Below are 26,488 nucleotides of genomic sequence, written 5' to 3'. Positions count from 1 at the left end.
CAGACACCTCATTAGGACTGTCATAAAATGGGAATCTAGGTCCCGACGAATGCATAAGATCTTATGCTGGAAGTGCTCAGCAAACTCATTACAGCGGGCTACAGATGTATCTGCCATGTCCTGTGGGCCAGGATGGAGTAGCCCTCGGACAACTCTAAAAAGCTCTGCTGGGTGGGAGAGAGATGACTTATTAGTGGCGGCGAAATGTTGTTTCTTCGCCGCCCTCACCACTCCTACATACTGCTTGGTAGAAGCACAAACCAGCGCATAATTGCATTCGTCGGGAGTTCGTCTCCAACTCCACTCAAGCCGTCTCCTATCTTGCTTCATCGCTCTTAGCTCCGGAGTATACCAAGGAGCTGTATGAGCTCTACAAAGGAGAGGGAGCGCAGGAGCCTTGAGTTGGAGAATGCAAACTTTGTTTTATTTATTTATTATTTGATTTATATCCCACCCTTCCTCCCAGTAGGAGCCCAGGGCGGCAAACAAAAGCACTAAAAACATTTAAAAATATCATAAAAACAGACTTCAAAATACATTAAAACAAAACATCTTTAAAAACATTTTTAAAAAGCTTTCAAGACATCTTTAAAAAAAGGTTAATTTAAAAAAAAAAAGATTTAAAAACATATTCAAAAGCAATTCCCACACAGACGCAGACTGGGATAAGGTCTCAACTTAAAAGGCTTGTTGAAAGAGGAAGGTCTTCAATAGGCACCAAAAAAATAACAGAGATGGTGCCTGTCTAATATTTAAGGGAAGGGAATTCCACAGAGTAGGTGCCGCCACACTAAAGGTCCGTTTCCTGTGTTGTGCGGAACGGACCTCCTGATAAGATGGTATCTGCAGGAAGCCCTAACCTGCAGTGATCGACTGGGTATATAAGGGATAAGATGGCCTTTCAGGTATCCTGGTCGCAAGCTGTATAGGGCTTTGTACACCAAGACTAGAACCTTGAACTTGGACTGGTAGCAAATGGGCAGCCAGTGCAATTCTTTCAGCAGCGGAGTGACAGGTTGGCAATACCCTGCCCCAATGAGCAGTTTCACCACTGCATTTTGCACCAGCTGCAGCTTCTGGACCAACCTCAAGGGCAGCCCAACATGGAGCATGTTACAGTAATCCAGCCTGGAGGTTACCAGTGCATGGACAACAGTGGTCAGGCTATCCCGGTCCAGAAACAGCTGCAGCTGTCTTACCAGCTTCTGGCTTCTGGCTTCCAGTTGTTTAACAATAGCAACAAAAGGACACACATCTGTTTGGAAATTTGACAACCAAAATTAATACTTGTGGAAAGTAGGCATAGATCTATGTGTGGAAAGACTGTGAGCTCATCTCAGTTCTGATAACCCTGTGCTCAGCAGCTTCTCAGACACCATGTTCTTTCACACTAGACGTACGTCTTTTGCAGCTGGCTGCAGTTGGTGGTTCTTGAGGTTCTAGTAAAACGCAGGGTGGATCCCTGACTCTGCAATAGCAGTGCTCTCTCAGTAATGGCAACATTGCCACTCACTGAATGAGACAAGGTGCCTGCAAGTTCAGGGCTGGTGGCACCACCATCCTGCAGCACGTGGGCACACACCTGCAAGCTTGTGCTGCATTCCACCAAAGTACCCCCAACCTTGCCATCTCTGTGCCACTGCCATTCTCCCCCCCCCAATGTATCACTACTGACCTATGTCATCAAATTATTGGAAGAGTCTTGGCTAAATTTCTCTTCTTGACCTTTAAGAGGAAACAGAAAGCACACAACAGAATTTACCTTACCACTGATTTCAATAGGTTTTAAAAGACCAAGGAAGAGAAGTATAGTGGGTAATTTATATTGGATTTATAGAGGTACTGTAGTGTACAAGATCTGCAAAAGCCAGTGTGGTGTAGTGATAAGAGTACTGGGCTAGGGCCTGGAGACCTGGATTCAAACCCTAATTCAGCCATGAAACTCACTGGGTGACTTCTGGGCTAATCACCTTCTCAGCCTAAACTACTTCATAGAGCTATTCCAGAGCTTGGAAAAGTTACTTTTTAAAACTACAACTCCCATCAGCCCCAGCCAGCATGACCACTGGATTGGGCTGATGGGATTTGTAGTTCGAAAAAGTAACTTTTCCAAGCTCTGGTTCTGAGGATATATTTGAGAGGTGCAGGACTACGTATTCCACACAGCTCTTTGCAAGAAAGTTGAGACGTAAAGGAAATAAGGCATTAAATAAGATTAAGGCTACAATCCTTTACACAATTACTTGAGAGTAAGCTCCATTGCTGTGAAAGTTACTTTCAATAAACCTGCTTGGGATTATGTTGTTAAGATACAAGGGATAGCTATTACCCAACATTTCTATTATTTATTGATAACTATCATTTCTGAGCAATGTGTTACCTAGCCATTAAGTTATTTTATTATTGCAGTTGTGATAGCGGCTATTATTCATTACCTGCACAGGGGGGTTGGAGCAAGTTTTGGAATCTATTTGTGGCACTATCTTGAAAAGTAGGTGTACTACTCGTAACAAGCAACAATAAGTCACGTGATGACACATTGAACAGACATTATAAATCATAATATTTATTGATAAATCACCTAGTATTTAAAGGAAAGGATTGAATTTAGAAGTTAAAGGCTGTAATTCTATATTCACATTCACTTCAGGAGTAAGCCCCATTAAACTCAGTGGAACTTACTTCTGAGTAAACATGGCCAGGACTGCACTGGACTGTGAGCAGACACAGAGGCGAACTCCCCTCCCTTTCTCTGCCCCCCCAACTGTTTCTTTTAAGAGGCTGGAATCCTAATGCTTCTTACCTGGGAGTAAGTGCCACCAAACTGAATGGACTTTACTTTAGAGTAGGCATGGGGTTAGGATTGTACTTTAACAACACAAACAGTCCTTGCCTAGCTCCAGCTTCTCTGGCAGAACACTTGCTTTTTTTTAGGCAATCCTACCTCCATTTACCTGGGAGTAAGCCCCACTGAACTCAGTGGGATTTACTTCTGAGTAGACATTTTCCCTCCTTCCTTCCCTCAAGCACATTGCTAGCACAAACAAGCTCCACTCCACTTATCTGGGAGTAAGCCCCACTGAACTCAGTGGGATTTACTTCTGAGTAGACATTTTTAAAATTCAAATGTGAATCCTGCAAAGCTGTCTCCTCTCCATTTTTCCCTCTGTCATTTCCTCAAACTCACTCATTGCCAGCACACAGAAGCACTGCACTCCATGGGACTTACTTCTGAGTAGACCTTTTAAAAATTGCAGTGAGTCCTTCAAAGCTCCCCCCGTTTTTCCTTCCCTCAAGCTCATTCGTTGCTTCAGGCTGGTCTCCCTTTTCTCTTCCTTGCACTTGCCTCCATTTTAGCTTTACTCTTCTTTCCCGCTCCAGCAACTGACGTTTCCTTCAGCCCACTTCTGATTGGCTGCTGCTGCTGCTTCTGCTAGAAGAAAGGCTCAGGCTGTCCCCGGGGAGAAACTGATTGCTCACGATCAGCTCCATGGATACAGCATGCAAGGAGAATCACCACGTGAGCAGAAGAGGGCTTTTTTCAGGAGGCCGGTACACGTGGTGATTTTTGAAATCACCGAGTGTACACTCTTTCTCATGAGCAGCTGTACCCAGGTACAGGGGACTTGTACCTGGGTACAGAGTAACGTGTGAATACCCCTATTAAGTTTATTGTATTAGCCATTGGGCTTAACAACTTTCCAGTAAAATTTCTGTATAAAATGTGCAAGCTATAATAAGGTGAAGAAACTACCCAATATAATGAAATCCTTACTTAAACTAAAAATTTATGTTGCCTCCTTAGAAGTCTTTTATACAAACTTGCCATATTCTTTCATTTTCTTTTGATTGGTGTTTCCTTACAGCTTAGTGCCTTGCAGCTGTCCTCAGGGCTGATGCTAGAGGGCGGCCAGGTGGGAGGGTGGTGCTCCCGTTTCACGATCTGTAGCAGCATCGGGTCCTGCAACCCAACACTACCATGGATTGTGTAGAGGGAACTCTCAGACTCCCCCCAATGCAGACAGCGCAGGCTTCAATAAGCCCACCTGCATGTCCCACCTGCCTCTCCTGTCAATGTGAATGCTGTGATGTTCCTGTAAGTTAGCATCTGTAAATATGATAAGTGCGGGTCTATTAGGTGATGTATGGTAAATGACTGAGAGAGAAAGGGGGAGTACATGGGTTAGAAGCTGAAGTATGCTGGATGATGATTGGCTGGCTGGCTGAAGGTATAAATGTGAGGATGAAAGTTGTGTGGGGGGAGTTGCTGAGTTGGTTGGAGTGAGGTCGTTTGGTGAGGGTTGGCTGGCAGAGTTCTGAGGGAAGTTTGGATTGTATTTGGCTGATATTTAAAGAGTATATATATGAACAGAAACCAGAGCTTGGAAGATTACTTTTTAAAAGTAATAAATTACAGTTACAATTACAATTGCTCTGAAAGTAACTGATTGCTTTACTTTTTCTCAAAAGTAATCACTACAATTCAATTTGAGTTACTTTTTTAAAAAAAACTCCTACAAGGTGCTGGCCTTGGCTGCTGCACATCTAAGAAGCCTAAAACTATATTAACAATAAACACACACACACAGGGGGTAGTAGAATAAAAAAATTATCCATAAGATTAACATAATGGCATAACAGAATCTCACATCCCCCCAAGCAATGAAGATACCCCAACTCTTGAAATCAAATTTTACACTTGCAATGCTTTTATAATAGGTTTCTGTTATGTCTCAAAAGAACAAGATGCTCAAAGAGCATGTCAGACAAGGAATGTCTTTTTACAGTCATTACGTTGCCACCAGTACTGAACAGGCGTTCTACTGTGGCGCTTGAAGGCATGCCTGTGTTGTGCTGCAAAAAACACCGCAGCACACGTGGAAAGCCATGGAGTGATGACACTTCCCTGCTGGGAGACCTCAGGTACCTCACCAGTTCCTCCTCAGCAGTGTCCACTGCTGACTTCTTGCCCTGGGGCAGAAAGTTAAAGAAGTCATCTTCTAAATCATCTCCTTCCTGGTCTTTATCTGAAGACTGATCACTGTCCTCATTAAGTACACCCATCTTTATTTCAGCTTTCAACAAGGCTTCCATTGTGTATCTAAGAAAGAGAGAGGATATGTTAACACATATATATCATCTGCTCTTCATTTCCTGATGCTTGTCATGTCCCCTGGTTCAGGGTCCAGCCTGAGCCTGTGGATGATGACATGGAAGGTAGGAAGGTGACCAAGTCACCACACTCATGGGGCAGCACAGCAGACCCTTAAGGATTACCTGCAGCAACCCAAGGTTGTGATGAGGAGCCCCAGGAAGAAAAGGACCAGCCCCTGCCTACCACCTTAAGCCCTCTGATGCCTCCCTTGAGACAACATTTCCCTTGGAGTAATCCACCCAAAGGGCTTCCCTAATGTTCTTACTTGTTGGTATGGGTGGTGGCCTGACACGATTCCAGCCAATCTAGTTTGAAGCGAGGGTGTAGGCAGGCTGCCAGAAGAAGCCTCTTGTCCTCCCAGATAGCTGCAAACCGCTTTCTTAGTGCTTCGCGCACACCTCTCAGCAGCTGAAAACAGTATGTGTACCTCTCAGGTTTGTTTTCCAGTCCTTCTAACTTGCGGTCCAGATTGCAGAGCGTTGGTAGCAAATACCCCATGAACATGCCGTTCTCCCGTTGCAGGATATCTAGGGACTGGGCTAGTGGCTCCATAATTTCTGTGTATTCCTGTACCACTTCAATCTCAGCAGCTGTGATCCTGGACAAGGAGCAGCGGTCCATTATGGCATGCATTTTTAGTGGCACAGTTGACAGGAGCTCATGTAGTTGCTTCAACGCATCAAAGGTGGAATTCCACCTGGTCTTATTCGGTACCTTCAGATACACACCATATTGCGCATGGATATACTCAGCAATCTGTGCTGACTGGTTCTGCTTGGACCACAACTTGCTGCACTTTCCCATCAAGGGACGAAAGTGTTTCTTGAAAGGACCAAGAAGGCTACTTTTGGAGGAGTCAGAAAGCATGGCCTCTATGTCTTGTGTTGCCACAAGGTTGAGGGTGTGGCTAGCACATCTCTGGTGTGGTGGTAAAACAAAATCCTCTCCTGAGTCTGCAGCTTCTTCCTCTGCCTCAGGTCCTGTGTCCAGGATCTCACAGATAGCCACAAACACCACCTCAGCCTCCTCCTCCTCCTGGTTATCACCATCATCGTCACTGGTGCCTGCAGCTTCCACTGGTTCTTTGGCCATGAAAACTCTGAACGCTTTCACAAAGTTGGAGCCATTGTCTGTAGTAGTGCACATAACTTTGTTGTGGATCCTGTACTGCACATGTACATCATGCAGTGCTTTTGAAAGGACATCGTATGTATGGCGCCCCTTCAGACGCTTACAAGCCAAGGCCCCGACCTCACGTTTCAGGGTAGTTGGGTTGATCCAGTGGGCTGTTACCCCAAAGTAACTCTTCTTGCCATTGGTCCAACAATCTGCAGTGGTTGCTATATATGCCACAGCACCCATTTGGTTTGCAAGAGTTTCTCTCATGTGGCATGCTCTCTTCTCAATTCTGTCTCTCAGAGTCTTGCCACATATGATGGTGAGATCTTTGGGGAGTCCAATGCGAACCAGATTAATGAATGATGGTTTGTCCACAGTCTGAAGTGGTAATGTCTCCTCTACAATGAAATCAATGATTCTCCTGTCGAGATTGCTCTGGGTGACAGGCTCCCTGCCAGATCCCCACCTCTCAAGGGTTGTCTGCTGCTGCTTCAGCATTTTGGGAGGAGGGGTGTCATGCCTTGGTTCAGGAAGGCCACGTCTCCTTGCCTTTATTGCTTCTTCAATTGCTCTCAGCTTCTCAGGGTGTGCCCTCTGAGGAAGAAGAACAAAGCATGAATCCAAGAAAAAATGGAAGAGGAACTTCACAATTTAAACATAAATAGACAATGGACACTCTTTGAGGACCAGCATGACAAAGGCTTACCTCAAAATGTTTCTTCACATTGGATGAGGAGGAAACAGCTGATCTCAGATTTGTGATCCTTGGAAGGCAGTAATTGCATCGTACAACAACATTTTTCCCACTCTGGCTCACAAATGTACAAGCTTTCTCAAAGCCAAACCATGGTACTTGCTGTTCTGCAGATGTGGCTGTAGGCAACTGGCACTGCTTCATGCCGTCCTCCTCCTCGTGCACAGGGCCTCCTTTCTGAACCTCACTTTCTAGTTTTGCCTCCTCAGGATCAACAAGCTGTGACTCAAGTGGCCGCAGTAACTGACTGCTGCTCTCAGCAGCAAAACCTGCAACAGGCGTCTCTGTAATAAACAAGAGATAATGCTCCTATATGGGTGAACTTCAGCTGTGATGTGCCCCCATCTCTTCCCCATGCTGCAAGATCTCCCAGTCAGAGTGGAAGTAAGCAGGTCGATAGCACAATGAAAAGAGATCCTATTTGCATCATTTTTGCTCACTGAATAACCCTGCCTGGGCCAGTCTAACCTACTATCTCACAGGGTTGTTGTGAGAACAAAATGAGACTAGGGTTCAAATCCCCACATAGCCATGAAGCTCACTGGGTGACCTTGGGCCAGTCACTGCCTCTCAGCCTCATGAAAACCCTATTCATAGGGTCACCATAAGTTGGAATCAACTTGAAGGCGGTACATATATTTTTTATTTTGAATATGATGATTATGATAATAAATATATGCAGCATTTCAAATTAATTCTGTATGAGAAGCATTCCATGCCAAGCTTGGAAAACCAAGGATGAGGTATAAAATGTAGACAAAAATACTTTTGACAAAATGCCGTTTATCTTTTATATCTATATCTATAATTAGCAATACAGCTGAATGATGTATGTAAAGTATTTTTTCTTTCCCTTTTCTTTTTTATAAATATTTTAGTACTACTGCTAAAGTTCTGATGAAAGAATAAAGCATTCATTAGCCAAATTCAAATGATTAGAACACATCACATAAATTCCACTGAAGTTGGAGTTTTTGCCATAGAAAATGAAAAAAACATATAACCTATGATAGCCCAATAGACAATCAGAACTAATATAAAACCCTATTGCTTCTCATTTGCAAATCTTGCAAGATCTAAGGTAACTCTAGATCATGTGAGTTCAGGTGATGCATGTTATGTACATTTGTATAGATATTAGCAGAGATTGTCAACAGTCTATCTCTCTCTGGGACTGGGAATCTCTCTCTTTCTCACAGAACATGAGTTTGAGAGCTGGGGGACTGAGAGGAGGAGCTGCAAGGACCCTACTTCTCACCTCATCTCTGCCAAGAACAAAAAAAATCAGCCTTAAGCCATTTATGCCTAATGATTTTTTATTTTTATTATTATTATTATTATTACTGAGACAGTTTTTGTCCCACATACAATTCAGTCTTGTGATTAAACAGGACAAAAATAGAAATAAAAAGAAAGATGGAGTTCAAATAAATATACAATAAAAAGCTAGCTGGCATTTTAAAAGGCAGGAGTGCTCTGTCTGGATAAATACAGCACACAGGTATGCATGGGAACAAGGGAGAGAGTTCAAAAAGGGGGGGAAGGAAGAGAAGTAGGCCAAAGTTTCGGAAGTGCCTTGTGATTGATGGAGGGGGCGGCAGAGGCAAGGAGAGGCAGTGGGGGGAGGCAGAACGGTGCCGCGGGGGGGCACACACACACACACACACACAAATCATCATCACTCACCTCCACAGCTCTTTGCCATTCTGCTGCTGCCTTCTCCTCCGTTGTCCTTGCCCTGGCTTTTTCCTCCAGCGTCCATTTTGTCCTCTCAGATGCTAGCAGGCCCTGCCTATTCACCTCTTCCCTCGTGTCCTAACACAGATCACGAGGGAAGAGAGAGTCTGCGCAGAGGTCCAATCAGTGTGAGGCACATGTCTTGTGTTAACCAATCACAGCCAGGAGCTGTCTTCCCCTTGTTCCCGCCCCCAAGTAACGTGCATCCTAACGTGGAAACGTTAAAGTTGCAGCTGAAAAGTAGGGAAATTACTAGTCGTTCCGTTACTTGCCAAATGTAATGAAATTACCCACTTGTTATTTAAAATTGTAACGAATTACAAGTAACTCGTTAAAAATAACGAGTTACTTCCAAGCTCTGACAGAAACATAAAGAGTGACCATATATGAAACCATACGCTTGTGAAACATTCCTAAAGTAATCTTGTTATTTCCTGTTGTTAGTAAATAAATACTTATTTGGTTTACCAAAGGCCTGATCGTTGGCTGGGGGAATATACAGACCAGAAGGGAGGGCAAGGTAATTACCAAGGCTGAACAGAAACTGTATCTAATGGTGGCAGCGGTGAAGGGAGAGATTGTGACAAGTCACGTATCCAGAGCAACCCAGAGTTGTATGCTTTATATATAAAGATACAAGGGGGTTGGGAACAGCATAGGCACACAGTCACAAAGTAAAAAGCTATAGAGAGTTAGGGTTAGGCAAAGTCTCTGGGAGTATTGGTTACAGGAAGTGACTGGTGGTGCTGCCTAGCAGTGGGATCTAGTGAGATCTGTGCTAGAGTGGAGTAAGAAACCATATAAAGGATGGTCCTGACTGGTGGTGTCCCTGGTGGTGCCTAGTGAAAGGCAGTAGCCACAAGCAGGTGGGAACCTGACAGGGAGAACCAGGGAAGGATGTCACAAATGCATCCCTGAGGGGCTGACACTGCCGCCACCATCTTGGTTGATGGCAGGTATGTGTGCACACGTCATTCACATAACACAAGAGGTAGCTGGGATGTGCATGCGGGCTTATTGAAGCCCACACTTTCTGTACTGGGAATGTGCCTGGGAACTCTCTGTCTTGAGGGAGGGTCTCTGAGGCCTGGCCTGGCCTGGCCTGGCCTGCTGCTGCCCTGTGCGATGATGTCAGCGGGAGAGCCTATGCATTTCAAAGGGTAGACCTGGGGGCAGAGAAGCCCATGTGGTTCAGTGGGTAGAACTGCTGTCCGAACAGCCTGTGCATTTCAAAGGGTAGACCAGGAGTCCCACACGCCCGTAGGTTTCAATGGGTAGACATGGTGGCCACACAGCCTATGTGTTTCAATGGGAAGACCTGTTGGCTGATCAGCCAGTGCTTTCCAATGGGTAGACCTGGCAGCCAAACAGTCAATGCATTTCAAAGGGTAGGCCTGGTGGCAGAAAGGCCAATGCGTTTCAGTGGGTAGACATGGTGGCCACACAGCCTATGCGTTTCAATGGGTAGATTTGGTGGCAGAAAAGCCAGTGCTTTTCAATTTATTTATTTATTTATTAAATTTATTAGTTGCCCATCTGGCTGGCTGTCGAGCCACTCTGGACGACGTACAAAATAAAAACATACAAGTACATTAAAACATTAAAAATCTCAACAATAATAACATAACCTAACCAACCCCAAAAGCCTGCCTGAAGAGCCAGGTCTTCAAGGCCCGGCGGAAGCTCATCATAGAGGGGGCATGGCGGAGATCATTTGGGAGGGAATTCCACAAAATGGGGGCCACAACTGAAAAAGCCCTCTCCCCAGTCTAGCTGTTTTAACTGGTGGGATAGAGAGAAGGACTTTTGAGGCTGATCTTGTTGAGCGGCATCCCTGATGATGTTGGAGGTGCTCCTTCAGATAGACTGGGCCGACACCGTATAGGGTTTTAAGGTCAGAACCAACACCTTGAATTGGGCCCAGAAAACAACAGGTAACCAGTGCAACTTCTTCAGCACTGGAGTGATGTGATCTCACCGACGGCTGCCTTTAATCAGGCGAGCCGCCGCATTCTGTACCAGTTGCAGCTTCCGGACCATTTTCAAGGGTAACCCCACATAGAGCGCATTACAGTAGTCTAGACAAGAGGAGACCAGGGCATGTACCACAGATGGGTAGACCTACTGGCCGAACATCCAGTGCTTTTCAATGGGTAGACCTGGCGGCCAAACTGCCCATGCATTTCAGTGGGTAGATCTATTGGCAGAAAGGCCTATGCGTTTCAATGTGTAGACCTGGTGGCCGAACAGCCAGTGCTTTCTAATTGGTAGACCTGGCAGCCAAACAGTCAATGCGTTTCAATGGGTAGGCCTGGTGGCAGAAAGGCCAATGTGTTTCAATGGGAAGACCTGGTGGCAGAAAAGTCCGCGCGTTTCAGTGGGTAGAACTGGTGTCCGAACATCCTATGCATTTCAATGGGTAGACCTGGAGTCTCACATGACTGTGGTTTTCAATGGGTAGACCTGGCAGCCAAACTACCCATGCATTTCAATGGGTAGATCTGTTGGCAGAAAGGCCAATGCGTTTCAATGGGTAGACCTGGTGGCCGAAGAGCCTGCTGCCCTGGGCGATGATGTCAGTGGGAGAGGCTTTGTGAGGTCATCGAGGGAGGGACTCTGAGGCCTGGCCTGGCCTGGCCTGGCCAGGCTTGCTGCTGCCCTGGGCAATGATGTCAGCAGGAGAGGCTTTGTGAGGTCATTGAGGGAGGATCTGTGAGGCCTGGCCTGGCCTTCTACTGCCCTGTGCGATGATGTCAGCGGGAGAGGCTTTGTGAGGCCATCGAGGGAGGGTCTCTGAGGCCTGTCCTGGCCTGCTGCTGCCCTGGGCAATGATGTCAGCGGGAGGTCCTATGTGTTTCAAAGGGTAGACCTGGGGCAGAACAGTCTGTACGTTTCAATGGGTAGACCTGGTGGCCAAACAGCCTATGCGTCTCGATGGGTAGACCTGGTGTCTGAACAGCCAGTGCTTTTTCATTTGGTAGACCTGGAAGCCGAACAGCTCATGTGTTTCAATGGGTAGACATGGAGTCCGCATACTCAATGTGTTTGAGTGGGTAACCTGGTGGCAGAAAAGCCCATAGGTTTCAGTGGGTAGAACTGTTGTCCAAACATCCTATGCATTTCAATGGGTAGACCTGGAGTCCCACACGCCCGTAGGTTTCAATGGGTAGACATGGTGGCCACACAGCCTATGCGTTTCAGTGGGTAGATCTGGTGGCAGAAAAGCCAGTGCTTTTTAATGGGTAGACCAGGTGGCCAAACTGCCCATACATTTCAATGAGTAGATCTGTTGGCAGAAAAACCAATGCGTTTCAATAGCTAGACCTGCTGGCCGAACAGCCAGTGCTTTCCAATGAGTAGACCTGGTGGCTGAACAGTCAATGCGTTTCAATGGGAAGACCTGGTGGCAGAAAAGCCAAACTGCCCATGCATTTAAATTGGTAGATCTGTTGGAAGAACGGCCTAAGCATTTCAATGGGTAGACCTGCTGGCCAAACAGCCAGTGTTTTCCAGTGTCATGACTGGTGCTGCCCTGGATGTACTACACTTTCCATCAACTCCAGCCAGAGCACCAGGTTGTCAAAGGCTGGCATACAGCGCTGTTCTATAAGGCTGGGAATACACTAGTCGCCTACATTTAAATGTTTCATTACCTACACCTGGAGGGCGAATGGGTTGATGTGCCAATCAACTGTGAAATCTCTTTGAAGCAGATTTTTTTAAAAAAGCACTCAGCTGATTCCACCATGTTTTACAGAAAGAAAGGGTCATAGCATCATGTGCCCCCATTTTCAGAAGAGAGAGGTGGAGATGCACTGGAACTGGCAGAACAGTGAGTGTCTTTCTACTGTAAGTCACAAAATGTTGAATAATGGCCTCTAGTTATAGGAAGCCAGATTTTGACTGAACATCAGGAAAAACTTCCTAACTTTTAGAGGAGGCAAGAAGTAGTAGTGATGGGGGACTTCAACTACCCGGATATCTGCTGGGAGACAAACTCTGCGCAGCACAAAACCTCCAACAAATTCCTGATGGGCCTTGCTGATAATTTCCTCTTTCAAAAAGTAGAAAAAGGAACAAGGGGATCGGCAATCCTGGACCTGATCTTAACTAACACAGATGAATTGGTCACGGGAATTAAAGCGGTCGGTACCTTGGGGGAAAGTGACCACGTAATGCTGGAATTTGTGATTCTGGGGAAAGCCAAAGAAGAATATAGTCAAACATGGACTTTGGATTTCAGGAAAGCCGATTTTAGCAAGCTCAGGGAAATGATGGGTAGGATCCCGTGGCTAGATAGACTAAAGAAAAAAGGAGCCCAAGAAGCGTGGGAGTTCACGAAGAAGGTATTACAAAAAGCGCAATGCAAACAATTCCAAAGAGGAAGAAAAACGGAAGACATCGGAAAAAGCCAATGTGGCTACACGGAAGACTGGTGGAGGAGGTAAAAATAAAAAAGAGCATGTATAAAGAATGGAAGGAAGGACGCATCACCAAGGAAGAGTACTGACGAGCGGCTCAGGCTTGCAGGAATAGCGTAAGGAAAGCTAAAACCCAGAATGAGCTGAGGCTGGCGAGGGAAGCGAGGAACAACAAAAAGGGGTTTTTCAGATATGTTCGAAGCAAGAGAAAGACCAAGGAAACGGTGGGACTGCTGCTCAATGAGGATGGCAAAATGTTGACAGATAACAAGGAAAAGGCAGAACTGCTCAACGCCTATTTTGCCTCCGTTTTCTCCCAAAAAGGGAACAGTGTGCAACCTTGCATCGGTAGCAATCTCAGTAAGGGGTCGGGATTGCAGTTCGAGATTGATAAGGAGATAGTCAGGAAATACCTAGTTAACCTAAATGAGTTCAAATCTCCAGGGCCTGATGAACTGCATCCCAGAGTATTGAAAGAACTTGCTGATGTACTCTCGGAACCTCTTGCCATCATCTTTGAGAAATCCTGGAGAACGGGAGAGGTGCCGGAGGATTGGAGACGGGCAAACGTCGTCCCGCTCTTTAAAAAGGGTAAAAAAGAAGATCCGGGGAATTACAGGCCGGTCAGTCTGACTTCAATACCGGGAAAGATATTAGAACGGATAATAAAAGAGTCCATTGGCAACTATCTAGATGACAATGCTGTGATTAGTAGGAGCCAGCATGGAATTGTCAAGAAAAAATCCTGTCAAACTAATCTCATCTCTTTTTTTGATCGGGTCACTAGTTTAGTAGATGGTGGAAATGCTGTAGATGTCATCTATCTAGATTTCAGCAAAGCGTTTGACAAAGTCCCCCACGACCTTTTGATTAGCAAACTGGTCAAATGCGGACTACATGGAAATACTGTCAGGTGGATTCACAACTGGTTGGAAAACCGTACTCAAAGAGTGGTCGTCAGTGGCTCTGCTTCAGACTGGAAGGAGGCTTCGAGTGGAGTGCCACAGGGTTCTGTCCTGGGGCCGATACTCTTCAACATTTTTATCAATGACTTAGATGACAGGGTGAAGGGAAGCCTTATGAAGTTTGCAGATGATACGAAACTGGGAGGGATAGCTAACACAATGGAAGACAGGAATAAAATCCAAAGGGACCTGGATAGACTAGGAAATTGGGCTGAAATTAATAAAATGAAATTCAGTAAAGACAAATGCAGGATTCTGCATTTAGGCCACAAAAACAAAATGCACGGGTACAGGATGGGAAATACCCAGCTTAGCAGTAGTGCGTGTGAGAAGGACCTTGGAATTGTAGTGGATCGCAAGTTGAACATGACCCAGCAGTGTGATGCTGCAGCAAAAAAGGCAAACGCGGTTTTGGGCTGCATTAACAGAGCTATAGTTTCCAGGTCGAGGGAAGTAATAGTCCCACTATATTCTGCATTAGTCAGGCCTCATCTGGAATACTGGGTTCAGTTCTGGGCGCCTCATTTTAAGAAAGATATAGACAAGTTGGAGCGGGTTCAGAAGAGGGCGACGAGGATGATAGCCGGTATGGAGAACAAGTCTTATGAGGGAAGGTTGAAGGAACTTGGCATGTTCAGTCTGGTGAAGGCTGAGGGGTGACATGATTGCACTCTTTAAGTACCTGAAGGGCTGTCACATAGAGGAGGGTACAGATTTGTTCTCTGCTCCCCCAGAGGGTAGGACTAGGTCTAATGGTTTTAAGTTGCAGGAGCGTAGATTCAGATTGGACATTAGAAGGAACTTCTTGACAGTAAGGGCAGTTCGGCAATGGAACCGACTGCCTAGGGAGGTGGTGGGATCCCCTTCGCTGGATGTCGTCAAGCAGAGGCTGGACAGCTATCTGCGGGAGATGCTCTAGCTGTGGATTTCCTGCTGTGAGCAGGGGGTTGGACTCGATGGCCTACAAGGCCCCTTCCAACTCTATGATTCTATGGCCTCATAGGCCCTTTGCAACTCTACTGTTCTATGCTTCTGTGAAAACTGCAAAAATACAGCTCACAATATTCCATGATATTCTCACAATATTCACAATATTCCAGGCATTTGATGGCTGAAGGGGACTGTTCCTGGCAACCTGAAGACCACTGATGAAAGAATGTTATTAACTGTGTTTCCAAGTATATTTTACTGTGTTTTAGAATGTTTTTGATTGTAATTGTGTTTTGGAATGTTTTAAACTGTTTTTAGTATGTTTTCCTTTTCTTGTTAGATTGTTTTGTTTATGTTTGCCGCCCTGGGCTCCTTTGGGACGACTGGTGGGATATAAATACAATAAACAACAACAATAATAAACAATAATAAGCAAGTTAATATAAAATATGAATAAATATATACAGGGTTGCAATAAAATAAATGAATTGTCCTTGATGAATGATGCTTTGTATTCTGAAATTTCCCTTATCTTTTTCATAGGGGGTGTCTCTTACTGCTCAGAGAGCTGCTGTTGTTGTTGGAGTGGAGCTGCCAGTCTGATCTTGCCAAGAAGCACATAATTATGTCTGGATCCATGGGAGATACGGTGTATACTCACTTGATGTATGTTTTAAAGCAGCCTTTCCCAACCAGTGTGCCTCCCAGAGCTTGGAAAAGTTACTTTTTTGGACTACAACTCCCATCAGCCCACTCCAGTGGCCATGCTGGTTGGGGCTGATGGGAGTTGTAGTTTAAAAAAGTAACTTTTCCAAGCTCTGCACTGCCTCCAGATGTTGTTGGACCACAACTCCCATCAGCCTCAGCCAGCATTGCCAATGGCTGAGGCTGATGGGAGTTGTGGTCCAACAACATCTGGAGGCACACCGGTTGGGAAAGGGTGTTTTAAAGGATAGTGGATTATTTTCCTCCATTGTGGTGCACTGAAAGCTTAGTTTTATGATTGGAGGGAGTTGCTATAGGCCACACTCCTAAATATAAAGAAGCTTTCTTCCAAAGAACACCCTCTGAGGTGTAAAATCACAGGATCCATTGTTTACTGTTTGTGTAGCTCAACATTCCCTGGTGTCCTCCATGGCATATGGCCCCTCTTGGCAGGCAGACTTCAAATTGCAACTACAGTCCTGTTTTGATGTTGGGAATAGGACCTGCAGCTGAACAGAATCCCAGGACCCTAGAATTGCCCAGACGTATATTTTAGTACAAGTTCTCAAGCTGTTGCATTCAGTTGTCTTATTTCTGTTTTATTTTATTTATTTATTTTATTTATTTAATTTAATTTATATACTGCCCTAAGCCCGGAGGCTCTCTGGGCGGTGTACAAAAAGATAAAAACCAGCACAATATATAAATACAATAAATACAATAAATCAAGAAACAAAACAAACAAACAACAAAAGAACCAAACAACGTCCAAAATACAGAAATGCTGTTAAAATACACTTTAAAATGCCTGGGAGTATAAAAAGGTTTTCACCTAGCGCCGAAAAGATAGTAGCGTCGGCGCCAGGCGCACCTCACTGGAGAAACTGTTCCACAGTTCGGGGCCACCACTGAAAAGGCCCTAGCTCTAGTCACCACCCTCCGAGCTTCTCGATGGGATGGTACTCAGAGGAGGGCCTTAGATGTTGAGCGCAGTGTACGGGTAGGTTCATATTGGGAGAGGCGTTCCACCAGGTATTGCGGTCCCATGCCGTGTAGGGCTTTATAGGTCAAAACCAGCACTTTGAATCTAGCCCGGAAACAAATAGGAAGCCAGTGCAGATGGGCCAGAACAGGTGTTATATGAGCGGACCTTCTGGTCCGCGTCAACAATCTGGCTGCTGCATTCTGGACTAGCTGTAGTTTCCGAACAGTCTTCAAGGGCAGCCCAACGTACAGCGCGTTGCAGTAGTCCAATCTAGAAGTTACCAGAGCATGAACAACTGAGGCGAGGTCATCACTGTCCAGATAGGGACGTAGCTGGGCTACCAGTTGAAGATGGTAAAAAGCGTTCCGTGCCACCGAGGCCACCTGGGCCTCAAGAGACAAGGAAGGATCGAAAAGAACTCCCAAGCTACGAACCTGTTCCTTCAAGGGGAGTGTAACCCCATCAAGAACAGGATGAACATCCACCATCTGAGCAGAGAAGGCACTCACCAACAGAGTCTCGGTCTTGTCTGGATTGAGCTTCAGTCTGTTAGCTCCCATCCAGTCCATTATCGCAGCCAGGCAACGGTTTAGCACGTTAATAGCCTCACCTGAAGAGGATGAAAAGGAGAAATAGAGCTGCGTGTCATCAGCGTACTGATGACAACGCACCCCAAAACTCCTGATGACCGCACCCAGTGGCTTCATGTAGATGTTAAAAAGCATGGGGGACAGTACCGATCCCTGCAGGACTCCACAATGGAGAGTTCAGGGTATCAAGCAATGTTCCCCAAGCACTACCTTCTGGTGACGACCCACCAAGTAGGAGCGGAGCCACTGCCAAGCAGTACCTCCAACTCCCAACTCCGTGAGTCTTTCCAGAAGGATACCATGGTCGATGGTATCAAAAGCAGCTGAGAGATCAAGGAGAATCAACAGAGTCACACTCCCCCTGTCCCTCTCCCGACAAAGGTCATCATACAGGGCAACCAAGGCTGTTTCAGTGCCAAAACCGGGCCTAAAACCGGATTGAAATGGATCAAGATAATCAGTGTCATCCAAGAGCCCCTGGAGCTGGCCGGCAACCACCCATTCCAGTACCTTGCCCAAGAACGGAACATTCGCCACAGGTCTATAGTTGTTCAGGTTATCTGGGTCCAAGGAGGGTTTCTTCAGGAGCGGTCTCACTATCGCCTCTTTTAGGCAGTCAGGGACCACTCCCTCTCTCAAAGAGGCATTTATTATCTCCTTGGCCCAGCCGGCGGTTCCGGTCCTGCCAGCTTTCACCAGCCAAGAGGGGCAAGGGTCCAGAACAGATGTGGTCGCCCGCACCAGTCCAAGGATCTTGTCATCATCCTCAAGCTGTACAGACTGAAACTCATCCAATAAATAAGGACAAGACTGTGTTCTGGATGCTTCATTAGATCTCACTGCCATAACATTGGAGTCTAAGTCCCGGCGAATGCATGCGATCTTATCCTGGAAGTGCCTTGCGAACTCATCACAGCAGGCTACAGATGAATCTATGATATCCCGAGGGCCAGAATGTAAAAGCCCTCGTACAATTTTAAAGAGCTCCGCTGGGCGGGAGAGAGATGCCTTAATTGTGGCAGCAAAATATCTCTTTTTTGCTGCCCTCACCGCTATTATATACCACTTAGAAGAGGCACTTACCAAGGCATAATTGCATTCGTCAGGAGTTCGCCTCCATCTGCACTCAAGCCTCCTCCTCTCTTGCTTCATCACTCTCAGCTCCACGGTATACCATGGAGCTGTATGAGCTCTACATAGGAGGGGGCGCATGGGAGCGATCGTGTCAACCGCCCGGGTCATCTCCGTATTCCACAATCCAACCAGGGCTTCGACAGGAGCGCCAGTCTTCTCAGTCGGGAAATCCCCCAGAGCCCTTTGGAAACCCTCAGGATCCATTAGTCTCCGGGGGCGGACCAATTTAATAGGTCCCCCACCCTTGCAGAGGGAAAGGGTCGCTGTGAGCCTAAACTTCAGCAAGCGGTGATCTGTCCATGACAATGGGGTAGATGAAAAATCCCCGACCACCAGATCACCATCTCCATGCCCAGTGGCGAAGATCAAATCAAGAGTATGTCCCGACACATGCATTGGGCCAGTAACAACCTGAGACAGCCCCATGGTTGTCATGGAGGCCATGAAGTCCTGAGCCGCCCCAGATAAAGCAGTCTCGGCATGGACGTTGAAGTCCCCCAGTACCAATAGTCTAGGGGACCGCAACAATACCTCCGAGACTACCTCTGTCAGCTCAGTTATGGAATTTGTTGGGCAGCAGGGCGGGCGGTACACCAACAAAATTCCCAGTCTGTCTCTCTGGCTCAGCACAAGGTGGAGACACTCCAAACCAGTCGTCACCTGGACAGGGTGCTTGGTGAGTGAGAAAGAACTCCTATAGACCACAGCAACCCCACCTCCCCGTCCTTCGGTTCTACCATGATGCTGAACCGTATACCCAGGTGGGCAGAGCTGGGAAAGAGCAACGCCTCCCTGATCGCCCACCCAGGTCTCAGTTATACACGCCAGGTCGGCAGCCTCCTCCACAATTAAATCATGAATAAGGGAGATCTTATGGTGAACCGACCTGGCGTTTAACAACAGCACATGGAGATCCGAAGGCTGACTGATAGAACAACCAGCAGTCCTGGGGATGTGAGGAGAACCGGAACAAGTCACAGACACTACTTGTCTGGGACGAGTTCCCCTTACCTGGCACATTCTCCTCACAACGCCGTACCTCCCATTTCACGTCACTACGCTAATTGGGCCCCCCGAAAGTCTCCCCGGTCGATGTATAGTACTCTCTCCCAGGCACATATTAAAACCAATAAAACTCACATATACACACACACCAAGTCACAGACACCCACACAATACACATTCACACCAATACACACTAAATTCACACACACACACACACGCACTTAATCAATCACACACTACAATAAACATACATATAATACAACCAAACAATATTAAAATAACTACAAAACTTCCAAATAAAAAATAAAACTCACATACATCACCAACTCAATCATTCACACATAATACACATGCAACCATATTAGTTGCCTCCAGGTGGCAACAATGAGACAAGATGTTACAATCTCAGAGGCTAAACTATATTGGCAACAAGCCGCACTTAAAGAAGCCGCAGCAACAGCAACAATGATGGCCAAATGAAACAAAAGGGACAGAGTCACAACAGCATGCCAGAGCAGCAAATGCAGCATTCACGCCCCCAAAGACAGACGACGACCCGCCTCCGCCTCCGATGATGACAAAAACAGAATGGCGAAGACAGCAATGGCAGAAGCAACGTCCATACAACCAGCCAGCAGCAGCAACGGCCGACAACGCAGCAAGGCGGAGAGCAGAACGAGCAGCAACAGGGCAGATCCCAAGCAGCAACAACGGCACCCACGACGACAGCGGCCCAAGAGCAGCAGCGCCACAGCGACCAAAAGCCAGAGGACCGAAGAAGGAGCAGCGACGACAGCGGCGAAGACGCCCCGCAGCAGCAGCAAGCGGCAACCAGCAGCAAGCGGCAAGCGGCAACGACGGCAGCACCTAGACTGCCCAAACGCAGCACAACAGCCCGGTCCACAACCCAGCGGCAGCAGAGCCAAGGCAACCCAGGCCGCGGCGCCCCAACGGCGAAGGCCGCAAAAACGGAATTTTTGGAATGGGACTATTTACCTTTGCGCGCAGAAAAGGTTTCGTAGTACAATAAAGCTATAGCCAAGCTATGACAGGAAGGGTTGTGAAACTTGTGACAAAAACACAAAACTTAGTATATATCTCATAAAGTTCAAATTCACTCATTACAAAATTAACCTCCTTTTCAAATTGTGGGAATATTAGAAATTTCTCCCTATCTTGATTTGAACTTCACAGCGTACCCTTTCTATAAACCATGTTTTGTGCTTTAATCACAGACTGTAGGTGTTTTGCTAATATACTATACAAAATAAAGAATTAAACACTAATTACAAAGGCCTACAAATCTGCATGGCTGAAATCCCATCATAAATTGTGGAATAAATATAGCACCTCCCTACTACTTTTCATTCTGTCTCCTCGTGCTTTTGGAATCTGTTGTCCCTCAAAGTTCTGTTAATCCCAGGTTTTCTTGTGCTTTAGAAGCTAAGTACTGAATACCTCTATTAAACATAACCATAAAAAGTCTCTCAAGTGTAAATGTTGCAAATGAGGATCATTTTTCGTCGTTGTTGGTTTAGTTTTCCTCTTGGAGCCTGTGTGTGTTTTAGATGACCTGTCCAATAGCATATCATGGGAAAACCAAAAGAAAACTAACAACATTTACATGCAGCCTTGAACTATACTATATCTGCCAGATAACTGTACAAGGAATGGTAATGGTAATCTGAACTTCTTTTAGAGCAAGTTTTACATGTGGCTTAGCTGGAGCTCTTGCATCGAATCCCATTGATGTTGTGAGAACCCGGATGATGAATCAGAGGACCTTACTAGGTGGGACACAGTTTGGTTACAAGAATACTTTGGATTGCTTGCTTCAGGTAGGTAAAGCTTCTAACAGCTACTGATATAAGGCAACCATTCCCATCTTGGTACCCCCAGATGTTGTTGGACTCCAAACACTCATCACCTTCAGTAAGCATGGCCAATGGAGCAGGATGATGGGAATTGTAGCTACTGCCATTTCTGGACTGGGATAGCCTGCTCACTGTCGTTGATGTGCTGGTAACCTCTAGGTTGCATTACTGCAATGTAATTTATGTGGAGTTGTTGTTGTGATTGGCCTAGAAGCTGCAGCTAATGAAAAATGCAGTGGGTTATTGTTCATTGGGGCAGACTATCACTATGATCTGCTGCTGCTGCAATAGCATCACTAGCTGCCAATTAGTTACCAAGCTAAGTACAGGGTTCTGTTTTTTATCCCACTCTGTATCTGTTTTTGCAATTGTTTTTACACATGGGGTTTTTAAAGTTGTTCTTATTGCTGATATGTTTACTGTGAAACTGCTTCAAGTTTTTTATGGGAAATTGTTCATAAATGGAATCAAATAAATAACTCATACTATTTTGTTTATGCCATATTACCTATAGAAAGTGTGAGCAATGCAGAGGGCCTCCACCAGGTGTGGGAAAAAAGTTTAAATAAGCATGCTGATAGTGGTTTATGGAATAAATTGTGGAGTGGAAAACTGTTAGTTTCAGCCAGGATCAGAAAAAGCACACTGAAGATATTGTTCAGGTGCTATTTAACACCACAAATATGGTACTGTTTTATCAAGTGTATAAACACGTAATATGGATTCAGGAGAGCAGCTCTTACTCACAGAAATTTGTTTTGACAATAACCATTCCAGACGGTATAGTATAGAACAGTGGTTCCCAAACTTTTTCCCCCATGGGAAAATTGCTAATAGCCTTGGAGGACCACTTAATGATTTTTCTGCCTGTTGTACCAATTGTAATGTGCTGTGCTAGATGCTGTATGATTTTTAATTGTAATTTTATTGCTTCTTTTATTTACTATATCATATTGAATTCAAATTGTAGTATAATAAAATACAGTATAAGAAAAATGAGGCAATAAAGATACAATTAAAATCAGTATGAATATTTAATGCAGACATGTTGCAGACCACCTGAATGAAGCTAGCAGACTACTGGTGGTCCATGGACCAAAGTTTGGGAACTCCTGGTATAGAACCCTAGTACAGTTACCACATTTTGTAAAGGGCATTTCCCGAACTTGTTGGCACAGTTGTGGGCAACAGCATACGTATTACCACTTATGGTGAACCTGTCCAATCGTAACTTTTTGAGGGAAAGTCCAATAGGAAATTTCTTTGATCTTGAAAGAAACCAGTAATTTTACACCTGAATTAATGTTACCTTTGTTTGAGGGGCCAAGTTTAGTTATTAAATCTGTAGAACTGCTTTTTTTTCTTATTACAGCAGCTAGATTCTGTTGAACAGAAATCCCTAGAAGAATTAAACATAGGACTGTGGCATAAGAACCTTTAGCAAATTGTAGTGGCTGGAAAAAACACATGAGATCTGATTAATGAGAGATCTAGGCAGACCAAGTGATTTTTATGGAATATGGCAGGCCATTATTTCACACACAAATCAGAAAGATAAGCAATATCCACTATCCTCAGCAGTCCTGAAAATATGGAGATCATAATTTTAAAAAAAGCAGAGAAAAAGAATTAGAAAGCAATGTTTTGCAAACAGTATCTTTTGCGATTCATCCCTCTAATTTAATTAACTGTGAACTGATTTTAACATGATACAAGAAATCAGGTTTAAAAAGGGAGTATAGATTTCGCTGTTAATTTTGCAACTAAGATTAGTTAATTTAATGATTATGTATTAGTGTTCCAAGCTCAAGAATTATGAAATAAGTGGTTGGTTATTGTATTTGTTTTTGTCTTTTTCTCTCTCACACACACTTTTTTTTTTGTTGAGCATGTTAATAAAACTTTAAAAAAGAGAGAGAAATGTTCATATTCCTGATTATGCAGCCACGAGAGTGGCTGTATACTATAGCCAGCATGGATTGTTCACATTCCGCAGTGTTAAGTTGAAAATACCCCCATGCCATTCTGATGCTTCCTTCCCATAAGCTCATTTCAAAACAAAACCTTACAAAACCTATAGTCCTGAACTTAGAAATGTTTGCTTAACAACCCTCTAAATTTTCATAGAATCATAGAATAGTAGAGTTGGAAGGGGCCTATAAGGCCATCAAGTCCAACCCCCTGCGCAATGCAGGAATCCAAATCAAAGTATTCCTGACAGATGGCTGTCCAACTGCCTCTTGAATGCCTCCAGTGTCGGAGAGCCACTACCTCTCTAGGTAATTGATTCCATTGTCGTATGGCTGTAACAGTTACAAAGTTTTTTCTGATGTCCAGTCGAGGACATTTTTCCTGATGTCCAATCGAAATCTGGTTTCCTGCAACATGAGCCCATTATTCCGTGTCCTGCACTCTGGGACGATCAAGAAGAGATCCTGGCCCTCTATGTGACAACCTTTCATGTACTTGAAGAGTGCTATCATATCTCCCCTCAGTCTTCTCTTCTCCATGGCGATACACAAAACAGTCAGAGAAAATCGAGAATTCAAAGTCTAAAAAGAGAGAGAAAAAGCAGACCCCTTTTGGACTTTTTTCTGTCAGAGTTCTCATAATTTGTTGAAATTAATTAAAAATCAGCCATGTTCAAGAGTACATGTAATTCTATTACTGACCTTGCCCCATTCTCTGACCTTCATCTTCTGCAGTTTAAAAGTTTTAAAAATCCCTGGCTGATTTTTAATTAATTTAAGAAAATTAGCATTGAACTCAGTGATAACACCGGGCTTATGTTTGTGTAATGAGGGGGTACTGGAAACGCTTTCGCATACCTTGTTGGATTGCCCATTATATACTCCGGAACGTCATGACTATATTTTTCCAATTATAGAAAAATATTCTAGTAAATCTTCTAAGGAGCTCATAATATGCCTCTTGAGCGGTCTGAACGAACAATATACGAGAGCAGTAGCCAAATATCTGTATGTAGCTCAGCTTAAACGTTCAAACCTTTTAAAGTGATTGTATTAACATTGAAATTCTAATTACCAGATTTCTTGATGATATTTGAGAAGAACCATTTTGTTTATTCTTGTAACAAATACTTTAAATTCCTTTTATACTCTTTTATTAACTCTGTATTAGCTATTATTTTGTTTTTAATTCCATTCGCACACTTCCAAATATTGTATATTAACCACCGATTTTATGGGTCTTTGACCGCAAATAAACTTTGATTTGATAACACCGGGCATGCTCAGTAAGGACCAACTGTCAGTGTTCTAAAAGCCAGATTCACAGCTGCTGGGCTTGCCTAATCAGGGGGCCACACCCACACCAGATCTTTATTTCACTTGAGACTGTCATGGCTTCCCCCAAAGAATCCTGGGAAGTGTAGTTTGTGAAAGGTGCTGAGAGGAGACTCCTATTTCCCTGACAGAGCTCCAGTGGCCACAGTGGGTTAACAGTCAGCTGCTCTGATTTAAGCCCTATGAGGCGAACAGGGCATCTCTTAGCAACTCTCAGCACCCTTCACTAACTATACTTCCCAGGATTCTTTGGGAGAAACCATGACTGTCTAAAGGGAAATGAAGGTCTGGTGTGGATGTGGCCAGGGACAGCTTTGGTTTAAATTTGGGTGGGAGGCTACATGTGCCTGCTGTAGAATAAAAAGTGGGGGGAACCCTGAAAAGCAATGATACTGTTCACAATGTTTTCCTTTTGGAAAGAAAAGGGGCTTCCCCTCTGCCCAGTGCCCACCCATCCAATCTCCTCCCCCTCCCCTCCCCCTTTCTCTATCCCTCCCCTCCCTGCCCCTCCCCCAGGTCAGTTTCTCCTATCCTAAGCATGATTGCACAGTAAATCCCACTGAACTCAAAAAGCATGCAAATGATCAAACTTGCCCCCTCCTCCCTCCTATCTCCTCCCTCTTGCCCCTTCCCACCCCATCCTTCTCCCTTCCCTTCCCCCATCCCCTTTCAATTCCCTCGTTCCCCTTCCTCCTCCTCCCCCTCCTCTTTCCCTCCTTCCCCTCCCCCATGGTCAGTTTTACCTGTCTTAAGCATAATTGCAAGTGAGTAAATTCCATTGAACTCAAAATGTATGCAAATGATCAAACCTGCCCTCCTCCTGCCTCCCATCACCTCCCTTTTGCCCCTCCCCTTTGCCCCTCCCCTTTGCCTTCCAATTCCCTCTTTCACCCTCCCCCTCCTTCTGCTCTCCCCTCCCCCTTCCTCCTTCCCTCTATTCTCCCCTCCCCCTCCTCCTCCCCCATTGTCAGTTTTACCTATCCTAGCCATGATTTCATGGGAGTAAATGCCACTGAACTCTGTAAGCATGCAAATCATCAGAACTGCCTTTCCCCTCCTTCTCCTCTCCTCTCCCTTCTTCCTCATTTCTTCCTCTCTTCCCTTTTTCCTCCTCTCCTGCCCACTCCAGGCCTCCCTCCCCATGGTCAGTTTTACCTATCCTAAGCATGATTGCATGGCAGTAAATCCCACTGAAGTCAATAAACATGCAAATGATCAAACCTGCCCTCCTCCTCCCCCTCCTGCCTGCTCTCCTCCTCCCCCCTCCCCATCCCCTGTAGTCAGTTTCACCTATCCTAAGCATGATTGCAGGGGAGTAAATCCCACTGAACTCAATAAGTATGCAAATGATCAATCCATTCTCGGCAAACTTGCACAGATCCCATATGCTCAGAGGCACGTTACCAAATTCTTCCAAGCTACACAGGAGGTGCATTGGACTGTGAAAGACCAACCCAAATTGTGTTTGCATTTTTACACATTTGTAGGTCAGTACAATATCTCAGAGAGATGGTCAGTTCTCCTGCTCCCCTAATGCATTCACTATAGTTGCCCAATCTCCCGGCTTTTTAAAGTTTGATAGAAATATCTGTGGGCTATAGGTACATTCTTAAACTGTAAGGTTTTTTGCCTGTTAGTGATACTTATCGGAATATTCAGTGGTGTTCCCCAAGAATGTTGTAGTTGAGACTTATACTCTGAAAAAGCATTAAAATGTTTTTTGAAAATCATTTAATGGCACAGGCTTTTAAAGGCTTTTTCAGTTGGTATGTAATTGTGTTGCTGCTCTGTTACAGGTGTTTGATTTTT

The 26,488-nt window shown here is 45.1% G+C and overlaps 1 protein-coding gene across 1 annotated transcript in view; it reads left to right on the top strand.

Moving 5' to 3' along the window:
• SLC25A30 (solute carrier family 25 member 30) overlaps positions 1–26,488 on the top strand; it is a 69,008-nt gene that overhangs the window by 39,628 nt on the left and 2,892 nt on the right. The window contains 3 exon segments of the mRNA XM_061629333.1: positions 15,625–15,680; positions 15,682–15,747; positions 21,200–21,338. Coding sequence (XP_061485317.1) covers positions 15,625–15,680; positions 15,682–15,747; positions 21,200–21,338 — 261 coding nt within the window.

Source organism: Rhineura floridana, chromosome 5 (genome assembly GCF_030035675.1).
Source record: "Rhineura floridana isolate rRhiFlo1 chromosome 5, rRhiFlo1.hap2, whole genome shotgun sequence".
In the NCBI taxonomy this organism is placed as follows: domain Eukaryota; kingdom Metazoa; phylum Chordata; class Lepidosauria; order Squamata; family Rhineuridae; genus Rhineura; species Rhineura floridana.
Note: the sequence above shows the minus strand (reverse complement) of the source record. Positions and strands in the feature narration are given on the sequence as shown.